Source organism: Lepisma saccharinum, chromosome 25 (assembly GCF_977018435.1).
Source record: "Lepisma saccharinum chromosome 25, izLepSacc3.1, whole genome shotgun sequence".
In the NCBI taxonomy this organism is placed as follows: Eukaryota; Metazoa; Arthropoda; class Insecta; order Zygentoma; family Lepismatidae; genus Lepisma; species Lepisma saccharinum.
In genome coordinates, this window is record NC_139253.1 from 9,523,701 (window position 1) to 9,539,974 (window position 16,274).

Genomic DNA, 16,274 nt, shown 5'->3' on the forward strand with positions numbered 1-16,274 from the left:
TTGATAGTTCAGGGGAGTACTTTGAAGAGGATAATGTTCGCATGTACAAAATTACCAATAAAAGATTTTGTAGCAACAGTCCGGTTGTTTCTAGCCACCCCTCATATAATGTAGGTAATAAATAATATTTAGAAAGTTAGAGGACAAATTCTATCCACATACTACCAAACACTTTACTTTATACAAAACTAAAAATTAATGGAGGTTAACAAAATTTCAGTCTGATAACAAAATCATATTTTTTTTATTATGTAAAATTATTCAACAAAAATATGCACAAAGTGATAATTTACCCTTGTGACAGTTTTTATTACTTTAACACACTGCATTCAGAATAAGGCCTCTTATGGCTATTGAAGTGGATTGCAATATTGTGGTATCTTCAGTGTTAATCTGTAAAACCATAGCAAGGAAACACACTAGAATCTTGATAAAATTTCAAGGTGACCTTTCTAAAAATTCAAGGGTACAAACAGATATTTTCTCGATTTCTGGCTTTAACATTATATATACAAATGTCATGGCAAATTTATCAACACAAATCCTAGCAGTTAAAAATATCAGGTAACAGTGGATATGATATAATTTGGTATTATTGTTCGGAAATCTTGAGGAGGGATGTGAAATTATGAAATAAAATTAAGTTTTGTATTATAATGCATGTGATTGAAGTAAGGAAATAAAAACACCTTCAAAGCACTAGGGTTGAGCCTCAACTTTTTAGTTACAAAATTCATGAGGAATGCATAGTAAATATAATACTCCCTCTGTCCCATAATTATAGTCCGGTATGCCAAAATGGTAGTACAGAAATGACAGACAAAGAGGCAGATGGAAAGCACAATTTGTACTGATCCTTGAGTAGTAAAGTTGTATGACTCATTCCCTTGTTTCATGTTCTTCTTCTGTATACACCAATGTCACAGTTTGAATATCGGGCAATTATTATGAGACTACAAACAAAGGTGTACCGGACAATAATTATGGGACAGAGGGAGTATTGAATTATTATGATTCCATGCCGTGTAGGCCATTGAATGGTGATCTCTTACTTGCAGGCTCTTCTCAACCATAAATATGGTTCCATTTTCAACTTGAACCTAGCACCCCTTGAACACAAGGGAAGTGTTAACCACTTAGCTATCAGCGAGGCAACTACTTTACCTTCCTGCAAAAATAATTTGGAAGCACCGTGCATTTTCTGCCTATTTGACAGTTACAGCACAGTTTCCATTAATTTCCCTTCTTCATTACAACCATTATACACCTTTTAATTACCAGATTATTATTTCTGATCAAAGCTATTCCTTCAGAGGGATTACAACTTGGAGAAGGTTGGCGGAGGCTCCTTCATCGCTTGTGCCATGGCAGCATTTAAAAAGTCCTCGCTCTGTAGCATTGCCATGTTCCAAGTTGCCTGCAAAGCAAATCAGTTCAGTTTGTAATTGCAATAATATTTAATTCACTTTAGCATTTCAAGTGTCTATGTTGCACCCTGCATTGCAGAAAAGCCATATGAATCATCTAAGTTTTTTCTTTTTCTGGAAACTTTCAAGGGTGTCCTGAAGTAGAACAGGTGAAAAATCAAAGTGGGGGGTCCACTCAAAATCTTTAATTCTTCATAATTACAATGGATGAATGCCCTGTTGTTCGCTGATGACTTAGTAATATGGGGGAAACAGTGAAGAAGTAATACAAAGATAGCTTGATAGTTCGAATGAGGAAATCAGAAGACCAGGAATAAAATTCAGTGCAGAAAAGAGCTAGGTGCTAAGAACAAGAAGAAACAAAGCCAGAAATGAACCAAGAATAAAGATGGACACGGAAGAGTTGAGGGTAGTGGAGAGCTTCAAATATCTAGGAAGCATAATTAAGAATAGATGAGGAGGTAAACAGAAGAGGACAAATGGATGGTGGACTCCTTATCAAAGTGTTCGAAGATTAATATAGAACAGGGATGTACCTATGAAATGCAAGAAGGTAATATATAACACATACTATGTGCCAATAATTACGTACGCAGCAGAGACTTGGACAATTGCAGAGAGAGAGACAAAGAAAGATGCAGGCAGTGAAGATGAAATTGTTAAGCAGTATATTGGGGAAGACTAGAAGGGAAGGAATGAGGAGATCCGACAGACAGTGGGGGTGGTGAAGATCCAGGACAGATTAGGTGGTTTGGGCACAAGAAGAGGATGGATGCAGAAAGACTACCAGTAAGAGCTTACAATGCACAAGGAGTGGGAATAAGGCCAAGGGGGAGACCAAGATGTCGGTGGAAAGAGCAGATAGTGGATTGTTAGGAGAAGAGTACACGATTGGAACACCGTGGAAAGAAAGGAATAGTGGAAGACCAGAAGAAACTGGAGAGGCTTGACTTCTATGCTGACCCAGCTAGAGGCAGGAAATGGCGAAGGAGGATGATGATAATTCTTGTAATTGGCACACCTGCATGTGCTTTTCAATTATTTTTTCCCTCTGGGCTTTCTTGGATGGATTATAATTGAAAAAAAAGACAGAGGGAAAGGTAGGAATGTCAAAGGAAAAGCTCTTTGCTGACTTACAAAAAACAACATGAAATACATAGTAGGGCCGAGTCATTGCTGATATATTTGAAAATATGGGTTGCAATTTATTCACTGTTACTGGATTTTTTTTTTTTACCAGGGCATGAGCATTTTGCAGGACAACACTATCCTGAAAATAATACATTTTTTTTTGTGATAAAGTGACAGTTACTTTCATATTCCAATGCAATTCTTGAGAAAATTTTAAAGCAAAACTCTGATAAATTGTTGTTTATAGCTGCCGTAGAAAATGTATATAATATTTTTTAGCAACTTTTGTTATAATTATTCAGTATTGGTAAAAATCAGAAAGAGTATCAGCTCAGTCCTAATAGATTTTTTGCAAGTTGCATGGAAAACATGATTTTTTTCATAAATTAAAAGAGAGTAGCTGAATAATTTGATAAAATTCTTTTTTGGTTTAAACTTCTGAAGCAAAGGGATAAAAGCAATTAAGTGCTAATGTAGTTTTCTTTATATTTACTTAAGGTTACATAAAATGCACTTCAAGGTTTTTCTGCATAAGTCATTCATCTTCTTTCAGAGTGGACCTTCCACGATACAGTAGTTGGCAAACATCTGAAAATACGGTTGTGTATCACAAACATCCGGTTACATATTTTTTTTAAAATATTGTGACTAATTTTACTTTAAAACCACAGATTAAAGCGATAATAGAGGCCACTAAGGGAACCTTAAAGTAAGCTTCACACAAAGCATTTTAAGTTTGTTGAAGGGAAAATAAATTTACCACAATAAATTATTTAATGTATTGCCCAACATTTCAGTCAAAATAATATTTTACTTTTCCATTGACCATATTTTAGATTTATGGCGAACTTGCTAAAAAGGACCATGCCAGCGTAAAATTCACAAAACAAGAAAGAAGAAAAAAAAAGTGTCAAAAATACTGAAAAATGACCTAAAAGCCAAAAAGAGTAGAAAAATGAAAAATAAAAATGTGTTCTGGCTCTAACCGAAGGGAAACCGGCATATCAGGTTTAGCATTCTTTTCAAGGCTTAGAAAAAAATATTTGTCATCAACCTCCAAGCCCTAATTATTATTTGTGCAATAAGTGACATTACTGTCCCCCCTGGACCCATCATGTTCAGTTATTAAGAGAACCTTCATGTTCAATTACATTTCTAAATATTGCACCTTACATTGTCAAATCTTGAGTTAAAAACAAGCATTATTTTAGAAACAAAAATCTGATGTAACGTGATTCGACAAATCTTTTACACATTTTTACTCCATCTGAAATCCGAAACATACTCCACTTACCATAAAGTCTAATCCCTCCTGCACTGAGTGGTCCCTAGAGTAGATCACATTCACTTTAGAGCCTTGCACTGCCACAGGACTCTTGGTGGCAATATCTGCAGCCAGCTCTATCGCAGAAGCTAGCATTCTGGAAGAAGCAACAGATAATTGAAGTCCAAGAAACGTATGTTCACATGAATCTATACAAATATTTCAGTGTTCTTAGAACTGCATGGGGAAAAGTAACAAACAACTATATCTTATATATAATGCTCAGTACAATTCATATTCAAGAAATGGTTTTCTTACTTGTAGGTCTTCAAGCTGTTGCTATGCTCATCAACAAAGAATGACATCATACCTTTTCAATGAGTCACCTGTTGCTATATAGTGCAAGAGGAGAATATCATCTTGTGTATACAAAGAGTGACCAAACCACACCACCTCCCCCTCCACTGTGTTTAGCATCCCAAAGCTTTCACTTTTGTAACCATCTTATTCATTCTGTAATAATAAAAAGTGAGATCAAAATTACCTTGTGGATTTGCAGTGCTCAACAAGTTATTTCCTATTATTTCTCGCCCATCAAATACCGCTTATACGCATCGCATGTGACCGGAGGTGCATGCTCGAATTCCACCAGAACGGCACTGGTTTTGTTGGTGTCGCTGAACATTACATTGCAAAGTGAAAAATCGTTCGAAATGGCCTTTAAACTTTTATGTGTTGTTTTGCTCATTCCTTCTTTACGTTTTCTAAAAAACTTCAAAATATATACTTTTCCCATGATTAACGTAACATTTATACAAGGCACATTCAGGACCCACAAACTAGCAGTTACCAGCACACTATTTCTTCCATTAAGACATTTACACACTCCATATCATATTATTTAGCCAGAAATACATGTTAATTATCATTTTCTTTTATCCAAAGTACCACAAAAATCAGTATGTTCCTTCATTTTGTAATGAACTTATTTCAACCACATTGCACATTAGTGTCACCATCTTGAACGGAATACTGTTACCATATTCAGAAACTGCAGAATTTAAACTTTACGATATATAACATGATAGGGTTCCGTAAACATGAAAAATCAATGCAAGTGTCACAAAATCATGGAATAACCCTGTGCAGTTTCAAGTTGGCTGTTAGAATTATTCCGTGCATAATACGCATCAGTTATTGGGAGCAAAAATTTGGGAAAAAAAGTGTGCATTATAGATGAATAAATATGGTAATCTATGATCTCAATAACAAAAAAAAAAAAAGCACTACTTGCTCAACGAACTAGCATGCTGCATAATTTCCTTTTTCTCTCCAATTATATTGCAATTTCCACACTTTATACATCATACATGTTTCACTCATACTCATCATCCTAACTTTCTGAAGTTTGGAGAGGCTTTTGGTCTGTGCTTTTTGGTTCTGCATGTTTTCCCACGTTTCTGCAACTAGCAGACAAATTTAACGCAACTAACTTGGCTCAGAGCCCATGCATTTGGGGAAGTTTGTTCTCACATGAAAAATCGATTTTAGGAACGGCATAACAAACCTCATGAAATGCATGAAAGCACTTATGGAACTACCAGTTGCCTTAACTTATTTAATGCGCTAAACTCGTGCAACTTTCGGAATGTGCCCACAGTTGCACAAAATGCTTGAGAACTATAATAAAATGAACTTACTTCTCTTTGTCTTCAAACACCCTACTAACAAATCCACATTCCTTTGCTTCGGATGAGTACATTTTTCTAGCTGTGAATATAAGTTCCCTTGCTAGGCTTTCACTCCCGATTACTTTTGGCAATCTCTGCAAAGTACCAACATCGGCTGCCATGCCTGAAAAAAAATGTAAATTTGAAATTTCATCATGCTCTACAAAACACCATGTATTACATGTGGTAAGTGTGGTGAATTCAGAGCCAGTTTGCTTCCGATTCAAACCCTGCCAAGCTTCGCACAGTACAAATGTCAATTCCTTTTTTAATGGATATGTGAATGCCACTTTAGTCAAAAAGTTCTTGGCATTTTCTAGACAGTCATCAATTTTGTTCAAAAAATCATCTACACAGAAATCTGACAACAGCTGAGTTATTATGAAATATTATGTATTCTTGCCATGCAATTTTCCCAGGAGGTATCAATTATCATTTTATGTATGTATTATCTTAGGGTGTTCTAGTATTTGTTTCAGTATTTAGTTAGGCAAACTGTCCTTACCTCTTTTCATTGTTTTATACATTCTGTGAGCTTTCAAAAATTTACTTTTTACTGGTGCTATCTTCGCTGTTGGCTGTACGTCTTGCTATTCCATAGGAAGCAGCAAAAGATTTCAAACCAATTACACCATGAACTAAGTTTAAATTCACATTCACAGATAGCTTAATCAAGACTCATCTGGAGTCGAAACTGGGGTCAGAGTAACTGAAATGAACTTTGGATCTCTTGATTACAAGGGTAACTATTATGCTATTGACAAGAGTTATCATCATTAGAGTTGTAAGTGTTCGAAAAAATCTGCTTTTTTCGGCCTTTTTCCGCAATGTGTTTCAAATCGATGAAAATACATTACTTGACTGCATTTTTCTTGTTCCACAACTTTCAACATGGAATTCATAGCTAGACATAAGCAGTAGTTGCAAAACTTTTGAATGGTGTTATCCAAGTGTTATCTTCATCAGCATTCGGGATAATAAGTTACTTTGAGCTCTAAATCTCACTTGTTGTAGCATACTGATCTTAATTATTTATTTGAGTATACGTACATGTACATCTGCATACATATTATAAATAGTAAAGTTTTTTAATTGTCCTGATACATCTAATAGTGTAACATTAACATTTGCTTCAGTTTTTATGACATCACACAAACACGTGAAAATTTGTTTTAAGTTCATTTTATACTCTGATAGGCTAATCAGGACTGGTCCTACAGTTTTGAAATGGAATCTGAATCATGATGCCATATGTCTCATCAAGTATCAAACCAGGTACCCTTTGATTACAAGATAACAGTCTTACCACTATGCATTGGGTAGGCACATAACAAACTCGCATACAACAAAAACAGTAAATACTGGGTGTTCAAGAAGTCACGCACCCGAGACTTTGAACGTGCATAGCTTTTGTACAAAAAGTGATAAGAGGCATGAACCATGCATTGCATATTGACTTCGACTATGTGGATATATTCAAAACATTAAAGCAGAAAATGTTTCCCTGCATGACCGTTCAGTATGGAGTTAAGAGATTTGTTGAAAAAATATATAGGTAGGTTAGTGTTTGTACGATAAATTTCAAATCTATTCTTTCATCTGGGCATTGATGGCATAACATAACCAGATGTTGGGTACACGTGGCACTACCCTCCGACATGACCAATATTGCCAGTGCACTTGGTAATTTCAAAAACATACCTTTTTATGAATATGCCATACACAATCCCATAAAATTATCTGCAATGTATATAATACATAAAAATTATCATTCTTTTGCCAATTCCATTATTACCCACAGAGACCATTGACACACATTGAAAAGTTTTTCAAGCGACTCCATATCTGTCTTTTAGCCATGTTTTTATTTACTTTGTACAAATATTTTTTTAAACCTTAGTAACTTTTCCTCCACACTGAACATTCATACAGAGAATCATTTTCTGTTTCATGTTTTAAATATATAAACAAAGACCAAGTTAATGCCTAATGCAAGGTTCACGTCTCAATCGGTTTTTATACAAAAGTTACATACATTCAAAGTCTCGGTTGTGTGTCTTTTCGAACACCCTGCAGAAGAAATGGCCAATATGCATCTTCTGGCTGGTACATCATGTAAAATTATTTAGCAATTTTCAAAGTATGACATTTTCAGGGTTGCTACGATTTTTTTGATTATGAAATTCCCTCACACTTCCAGATTTTCCAGTCCAAAAATGAAAATTTTCCAGACATTTTTATCATCATGATTTTTGCTTTGGAACCTTGTGTTTTTCAATTAAATATATAATCCGTTAATTATTATGAATATTCATATTCGCAACTTTTTTTATATAGCAAATTTAATTCTGCACACTCAAGATCACGTGAAAATTCGAAGAGTAAAATGTAAAATTACAATTGGCATCAAATGTATTGGGTGCTACAATCACATGCATCTAGCCTTCAGGCTAAGGTAACAGAGGTACATTATTTCACCATAATAGATCTCTACAATATAAAAACAACAGAAATCTGGTGGATTTATAATGTAGAAAATGCTGCTTGTTTGCTTACATTTATAAGTGCACAGCATCTGGAGAAATTTTTGTTGCATATAGGAATTCTATACGAAATGCCAACAAGACTAAGATCTATAAAATAATAGACGATAACCTCATCTTCACCAACCTTTCCGATAATTATGATCATATTGTCAATGTACTTTAGTTATCAATCAGATATCTGGACAGCAACTTTTACTTTGATATTCTATCTAATATCTAGTATTATAAAAGTAAAAATTTATTACAGAAATTCGAAGGAACCATAATTTTGCACAAGACTGAGAATCATAAGAACAAAAGAGACAAGTTTCTAAACTGAATCTTTTTTTGGGAGTTGAATCACAAGAACCGAATCCACAAGTGGAAGTGAACTGGTTGTTCATTTTGCAACTTTTTCTCTTGCAGAAATGCACGTAAATTCCAGACAATATGCATAATTCCCTGACATTTCCCTGTTTTCCAAGTTTTCCAGACACGTAGCAATCCTGATTATAAACCTCAAATCCTTAACTAACACTACAAATGAAACAGGTTAGCTGCAATTGGTAAAAAGCCAAAATTTAAGGTTTTTTTTCTAAAAAAATATATATATATATATCCATTCAAAAAAGCCAGCTTTTTTGCAACTCTAGTTGTCATTAAATGAGATGTAAGTACATGCCTTTACTAACAACATAAAATGACTGGACTAATTCATTTTAAAATGCATCCACATCCAAGATAAGCCTGAGAATAGATTTCAAAATCTGAAAACATATGTACATGCAAAGATGGTAGAATGCTTGTAAAAGATCTCAAACATCCATAAGTCACTAATTTTCAGGAAATATGAAAGCTCTTGCCTATATCGACTTCCTTCACTTGGAACCATGCATCGTTCGTGCAGTATCTGATGTCTGCTGCTGATATCAGGTCCACTGCACCTCCAATGCATGCGTTATGGATGGCCGTAATGACTGGTTTTGGACACTGGAAGAGAAAGGCACATGAGTAAAATATCTACAGCTCCTATATCACATTCATTAAAACTTCCAACTTAATTCAGTAAACAACACGACCTATACGCTCAGGGTTGGTCCCTGAGCTACCTACTTCCAAAATCCTGGAGGCACTGTACTAATCTAAAATAAACTAACACCCTGTACTAAAAATTATATAAAAATTACACAGATGTTCAGAAGACAAAAATGTAAATAAACTCCACTATATTTTTTACAGATCAATATCTAACAAGACAACATTACAAACCCCAACAATAAAGAAAAAAAATACCTTCTCCAGAGATGATATAGAATCCTGATACACTTGTATGTTCTTCCGCATTATTTTACATCTTCTGGCGATATCACTTTCTTCGCTCAAAGCAGCCCCCAGACTCTGCATATCCATCAGATCAATTCCTGTTGCAAAGAAGAAAGTCGGACATGATTTGTCATAAATAAAAGAAAATTCTCAGTACTTTCTTCTCAGCACAACTCCGTGAACTTTCTAAAACATGAAATCTAGTTTCTCAAGGGGGAGGCCCAGTATTTCTAAAAGAATGCCAAAGGCAGGAAAACATGGCAAAATGAGGACTGACTACAATAAAAAAAGTATATGTATATTCCTTTTCAAAAATCATGGGCATATGTCACAGTATAAAATAGCACAATTATAACTTACAATCCACTGCTGTCAAAGGGTGTTGCAATAATCACCATACACTTTACTTATCCAAAAGTCATGATGTGATCATCATTTCACTGATTTGATATTTCCGTAAATATTCAAAATATTATTGAAGCAAATGATCTTGCCAATACAGTTGTAGTAGTTCAAGTATTTCATGTCAATTTCTAACATGTGTACAATATGAAAGACAGTCCTGACTAAACACTTGATACGTTCTTCATATTCTGGTTATTTCAATTACAAATTCAGTACACGTCTTACATTGAACATTCTTATGAAACGTACCTGAACAAAACAGCCTTCCAGCCCCTGAAAGCACAATGCTTCGGCATTCCTTGTTATCAGCCAAGGTATCAAAGCACTGTCCAATCTCACTGTAATTAGTATAGTTTTTCTTAATATATTATCTAGATGCACATTTAAAATTTAACATCAAAAGACACCCGTTGAACAATTTCAATTTGTAAATTTAAACTTCGGCAACGATTTAATTTTTGATGCATTGAGTTGCACCAAAATTTTAATTACTGTAATATCTTGTGGGCATTTCAACACCACATGCAGAGGTCTCTACAGGATTCTTAGTAGACAATTCATATTTGGAAACCAGCATGAAATTTGTAACAAATCCCCTAAATGCAACACTGTCAGGACACAAATTGATCATGTAGATACCCTGAGACAAATTTCATAGTGGTATCCAAATATGATGGAGACTAGTAATAAAGATACAGTAGCACATATCTCGAACTAAGAATATGAACCACCAAGTCTGCATGTTGTATGATGTTAAAAAGTCCAGAAGAATCACATTACACGGACCACAATGGTTGAATAATTATTACACAGACTTACATTGTGAATTTTTCCATATTCCTTGAAAATTATTTTCAAAATTTTTTGAATGTAAAATAGTTTTACATTTAAATAATTTAAACACAATAAAACAAACTTACTTCCACAGCACTCGGTTCAGTGCATTCAATTTCTTGGGTCGATTTAACTCAACATGATACACAAATGGTTTTGGGACATTCACAGAAAGATTCTCGAATGTCGGTAGGCTCATTTCAGAAGACAGGAGTCTGGTCACCACAAAATTCAGGGAGTTTCCTGGAAATATAAGTGAAACAAGGAATTAGAATAATATATCAATGCTAATATTGAAATATCAGGTTTTTATGACTCAGAATGATTGATTGGTTGATGAAGAAATAAACTAACAAACTTTTCAAGTGGCTAATATTACCAAAGGCATTCTGGTATTTTTGGTTAATCATGACAAGATAAATGATAAGATGAAATAAAAACCAGGATGACACAAGACAAGCCCCACAGAGAATTGTTCTGACAGTGAGTTGAGGTGGCAGAGCGTAGTTAGCATTTTAAAATGCAAAGGTGTACTATGTGGAAGAAATGTTGGCATATAGAAATTTCACACTGAAGCAACATGTCTCACTGGATTCCACCAATCGAATGAAAGCTTGTCTGCCCTGACACGATGCTACAGTGTGAAACATTGCTGTTGATTGGCTTGTTCCCAATGTGTACACAAATATACCCAGTGTACAGACACTGTATGGGTAATTGCATGTCAAATCAACCAGTGCATAAACATTTGATGTCATGGATTTGGCTAAATTTTGGTACACATATTTATCATCACCTGAAACATAGAAAATATTTGTTTTTGATTTTTCATGTTGCCAGTTTTTGAGTTACTGAAATTTGACAAAATTGGCCAAAAAACCGCTCCCCACTGAAACTTTAAATACAATTTGCAAGAGACCTACTTCAACTACAGGGCTGGCCATGGTCAAGTTTATGAAGAGGGCTTTCATTTGATATACAACATGCTTGTTTTTTTTTTTTTTTGCGAAAAACAAATTTTGGAAGGGTTCTCAAAATATTATTTTACGATTTCCAAAACACAAAATTTCAAAAATTTTACACATATTGGTACACATCTACTGAAGGTTCAGTCCAACTTTCAAGGTGGTATCATATGAAAAGTGAATTTCCAGTTAACTGCTGCTCCATCCATAGACAATTGCACTATGTTTTTCAAATTGATACCTTTTACACCATCTTGAAATACCAGGAGCAAGTCACTAGCTTTGGTATGGCCCAGAAATAAAAATACAAAATTTTCCAGAAAAATAGTAAATTTCCCTGGTTTTTCCAGAAAAAAAAATTCCCTGACTTTTCCAGGTTTTCCAGACTGGTCAACACCCTCTTTCTGTATCACTAAGCAGTTTCTTGGTATGTATGCTTCTGTATTTATAATGTGGTTAGTTATGTAAAACATGTTAACTTAAATCATGCATGGTCTTGAAAGGAATTCACTCTTTACATGATACCAAAGAGATACCACCTTAAAATTTTCACTGTACCTTCAGTAGATGTGTAATTTTTTTTAAAATTTCGTCTTTTGGAAATTGTAAACTAAATTTTTGAAAAACCTTTCAAAAATTGTTTTTTGCAAAAAAACAAGCATGTTGTATATCAAATGCTCATAAGCTTTAAAATGAGATAGTGGTCAGCCCTGTAGTTGAAGCAGGTCTCTTGCAAATTGTATTTAAAGTTTCAGCGAGGAGCAGTTTTTGGGCAATTGTCAATTTTGAAATTTCAATAACCCAAAAATCGGCAACATGAAAAATATTAAAAATATATTTTCTATATTTCAGATGATAAGAAACGTGTATACCAAAAATTAGTCAAATCTATGGTACTAATCTGATATTCCCCGGACAGATTTCTTCATTTTTACAGGAGAAACTACTTTCGGTAATAAGTTTGTGTAGCATTGTCTAACATCTGGAAGGTGTTTTGTGTGATGTAACGTATTTCTTTAAATTTAAGTTTTGGGCTCATTTCGGGGCAGGTGACTCCCACCAATTTCTAACATGCCGGGGAGCCAGAGTGTAACAGAGCGGAGGCGGGGCCACGTTAGCAGTTGGGGGGTGGTAGATCAATTACCCCAGGGGCGGAGCCCGGAATCGGTGGGAAATTTGGACTCAAAAATTTCAAACAAAAATATTTTTTTAGTTTAAATATCCCACCGATTTCGGGACGAAAAACGTGAATACACCTTAAAGAATGTTCCGCGAAGCAGAAAGGTAAGTACAAATGTCAAAAATTGACAAAAGGAAGAAGTTATAGATGTCCGGGGAATATCAGGTTTTTACCAAATCTATGACATCAAATTCCAATTTTGTTTTTTCTTGGTTGATTTAACATGGAATTACACGTATGTAGATTGTCTGTAGAGCCATGGGAGCATTAACTAACTACCATGTACCACTCTTGACATTATATCATCAAGAGCATCTTATTACTAATAAACTGATTTTTTTTAAAAATGAAAACTGTGCTGATTAGTTTCAGGAAGGTTCCAAATTAATTTGACATTCATTCCCACTGGTCTACAACACTGACTGTCGCTTCTATCAACGGAGAATGCCTTGTCCATGGAGAGCGCACATGCATGCCTAAGGTAATATTTGTGTTATTTTTTTTAAAAATAAATAACTTTTTTTTTTAAATCCAAGCAGTGCTCATTAGTTTAAGAAAGGTTCAAAGGTAAATTTGTCGTAAGGGACAGACAGCTGAAATTTGCTAGTTCATTTAATTTTAATATTCGTACTTACGTATTCTGCATTGAGAAACATTGTTGAACGTGGCATTTTGCTTATTTCACGGAAATAAGCTCTATTTGCCACATATCGAGTAAGATTTCTTCGTTTCTTGTTGCCTTCGGTAACATACCAAATGGCGGTCAGAGTTTCACTACCGTACTCGGCATGCAGTGTTTCCACCCCACTGTACCCAAAAATACCTACGTAGCTCCACAAACATTGATGCATAGCCCCAATAACCATTCATACATAGCCCCACGAACCATTTCCGGTAAGGTTAGGTTAGGTAGGGTCACGTATAGGTTACAGTAGTTAAAACTCGGTTTCGAAAAAAAAAAAAAGTAGCCCCACACACCATTTTCGCATAGCACCAGGAACCATTTGCGGAAACGTACCTCTTCGGTTACAAAAACATATGTTTGGAAACACTGACCGGGATTACGTCATCACACACAGGCTACATCCACCTGGAAGTAAATGGATGCAACAGCTTTCGTGCATCAGTCACACATTTATATCCAAAAATAGATAATTTACCGGCAAAATTCAATGAACGATGCGAGAAAACACTTCCTCGAACTTCCTCAAGTATAAAGAAACTGCATTCGGTAAGTAATTTCTCCTGCAAATTTGATGAAATCAGTCTGTCCCTTACGAGAAACTTACCGGTTCAAATTTCGTGTGACAATGATTATTCTACGATAATTTGTCTTTCTGCTTGGAGAATTTGAGAAAAGCATAAAACAATCGGAAGCGTCACCATTAGTCTTTCTGCTAGGAGAATTTGAAAGAAAAATCATAAAAAATCGGAACCGTTACCAAATTAAATATGTTAATTCCCTTGCTGAAAAGGTAGAAAGGAGTTTGAAGTGCAAAGCAGATACAGGTTTCGAAATTCATGCAAACAAATTTATCGACATTTCTAAGTAATCTCATACACAGAACAACTTCCACCTGTAAATATGCATGGAATGTCTTATCCTCTAGTTTGTACACTCCTGGTCAGATAAAAGTGACATTTACTTCTACTCGGTAACACTTTACTATACCGGAGACAGATTTCTTCAGATTTACAGGAGAAAGTACTTACGCAAATCATTTTCTGTAGTGTTGTTGAAGTTCAGGAATGTAGTTTTGATCCATTTTAATGCAAATGCATGTGGTTTTCTACGAAAATCTATTTCTGACAACTATTGCTGCTGCTGCCACCATTTGCTTTCTGCACGAGAGCACAATGCGCACTATTGCTGCTGCTGCCATTTGCTTTCTGCAGGAGAACACAATGCGTAAACCCCGTAGTCAGTGTTTCAAACCACGCTGTGTTATTGCTACAAGATGACGTGTCGAGGATGCGTCGTGAAGTTGTTGCCGGGTGTGGAAGATTCCGTGGAATTTGTAATTCAACACGGAATCTTGAAGAAAAGAGTGGAAGGTTAAAATTAAAAGAATTCCGTGAATTTTGTTTCGAGAAAAACCGATGTTATCCGTATATGCTAAATTGAACGAAAGGAGTGCTAATGGAACCTAACCTAGTAGGCATACCTCGTCCCCGTGATGGTTCGTGGGGCTCTCGTGAATTTTTGGGGCTACACATGGATGGTTTGTGGAGCTAACGTCAATGGTTTTTGGTGCTAAAATCAACGGTTTTTAGGGCTAACATAATTACTCTTTATGTCAAAAATTCAACTTTTTTGGTGAAAAAATTTCGTGAAATGTTTTTAATTTTTTTAAAAAAAATTAGGTATTTTTCGGTGAACAAGGTTGCAACACTGCATGAACACTCCAAATCGACAAAACACTGGCACAACGCGCGACGAACGGGTAAGCTATCGCCATATTGTGTGGAAATAAGGAACAACAGTAAGTACTCGTTAATGTAAAAAATAGACATTATTTTCGTTAGAAATGCATTATTTCACCTAAAGAAATGTTCCGCAATGCACAATAGTACGTTAGCAATGTAAAAAATTGCGAAATAAATCATTGATAGGTGTCTCCGGTATAGTAAAGTAGTACCTTTCTACTCTTCAATCCCATAAACTGAGCCACTTTACATGAAAATGAGTTACAAACCTTATGCATTTCTACAGGGAGTATGACTATGCAACTTAGAAAAATAGCTGGTACATCTCATTTACACAAATTAAATCTATTTCAAGAAGATGTAAGAACGCGCAGAGCAATCTCTCACCTCTTACTACTAGTCTGTTTTTATATGGTGATGACAACTTCTCCAACATAACTTCGCTAAATTTTTTACTTCATGCACTACAGCAAAACAATAACAATACTTTTCATTTGCAAATGCACAGAGATCATTCTTTTTCTTTTTTCTGTCCCTATCAACTGCTAGTCGATTTTAGTCACCTTTCTGAGTATCTTGCAAAATGTGTCAGCAGACTCGGCCAAAAAAGTCGGGAATCCCGAGGTGTCGGGATTTCTACAAAATATCAGGATTTCCCGACACATCTGGATCCCGAAAAATCGGGAAATCATCTCCCGACCTCGGGAATTTTTTTCCCATCCCGAATAATCAGGATCCCGCACACCTCTATTTACACATACTGTGAAGTTTAGCGATTACTTACGCAAAATGTTATAAGATTACCATTCTTCTAATAATAAACCTAAAAAATTGCTCTCGTAAGTTCTGTTAGCATTAAAATAATACCATATAAAAAGGATCTAAATTATCTGTACATTCGTTCCCACTAGTCAAAAACTTGAATTTTTCTCGTCTTCATCTGTTCTTCAGATTTGTAACGCAAATTATTCTTACTGCTAACTCGCGAGCATAGTAGCTTTGCGTAGTAGTGGGCCCGTTCCGAAAGTCGCACGAGTTTAACGCGTTAAACGAGTTATGGTAA

At 35.2% G+C, this 16,274-nt stretch overlaps 1 protein-coding gene across 1 annotated transcript; it reads right to left on the bottom strand.

Annotated features, from left to right (window-relative positions):
* Positions 1-222: 222 nt before the first annotated feature.
* LOC145978579 (delta(3,5)-Delta(2,4)-dienoyl-CoA isomerase, mitochondrial) lies at positions 223-15,742 on the bottom strand. Its single transcript, XM_083111283.1, has 8 exons — positions 15,599-15,742; positions 10,726-10,882; positions 10,055-10,143; positions 9,371-9,498; positions 8,941-9,067; positions 5,523-5,676; positions 3,853-3,979; positions 223-1,417 (listed from the first exon to the last, which is right to left on the bottom strand). The coding sequence occupies exons 1-8, from the start codon at positions 15,645-15,647 to the stop codon at positions 1,319-1,321; spliced, it is 930 nt and encodes a 309-aa protein (XP_082967409.1). The 5' UTR covers positions 15,648-15,742; the 3' UTR covers positions 223-1,318.
* Positions 15,743-16,274: the final 532 nt, after the last annotated feature.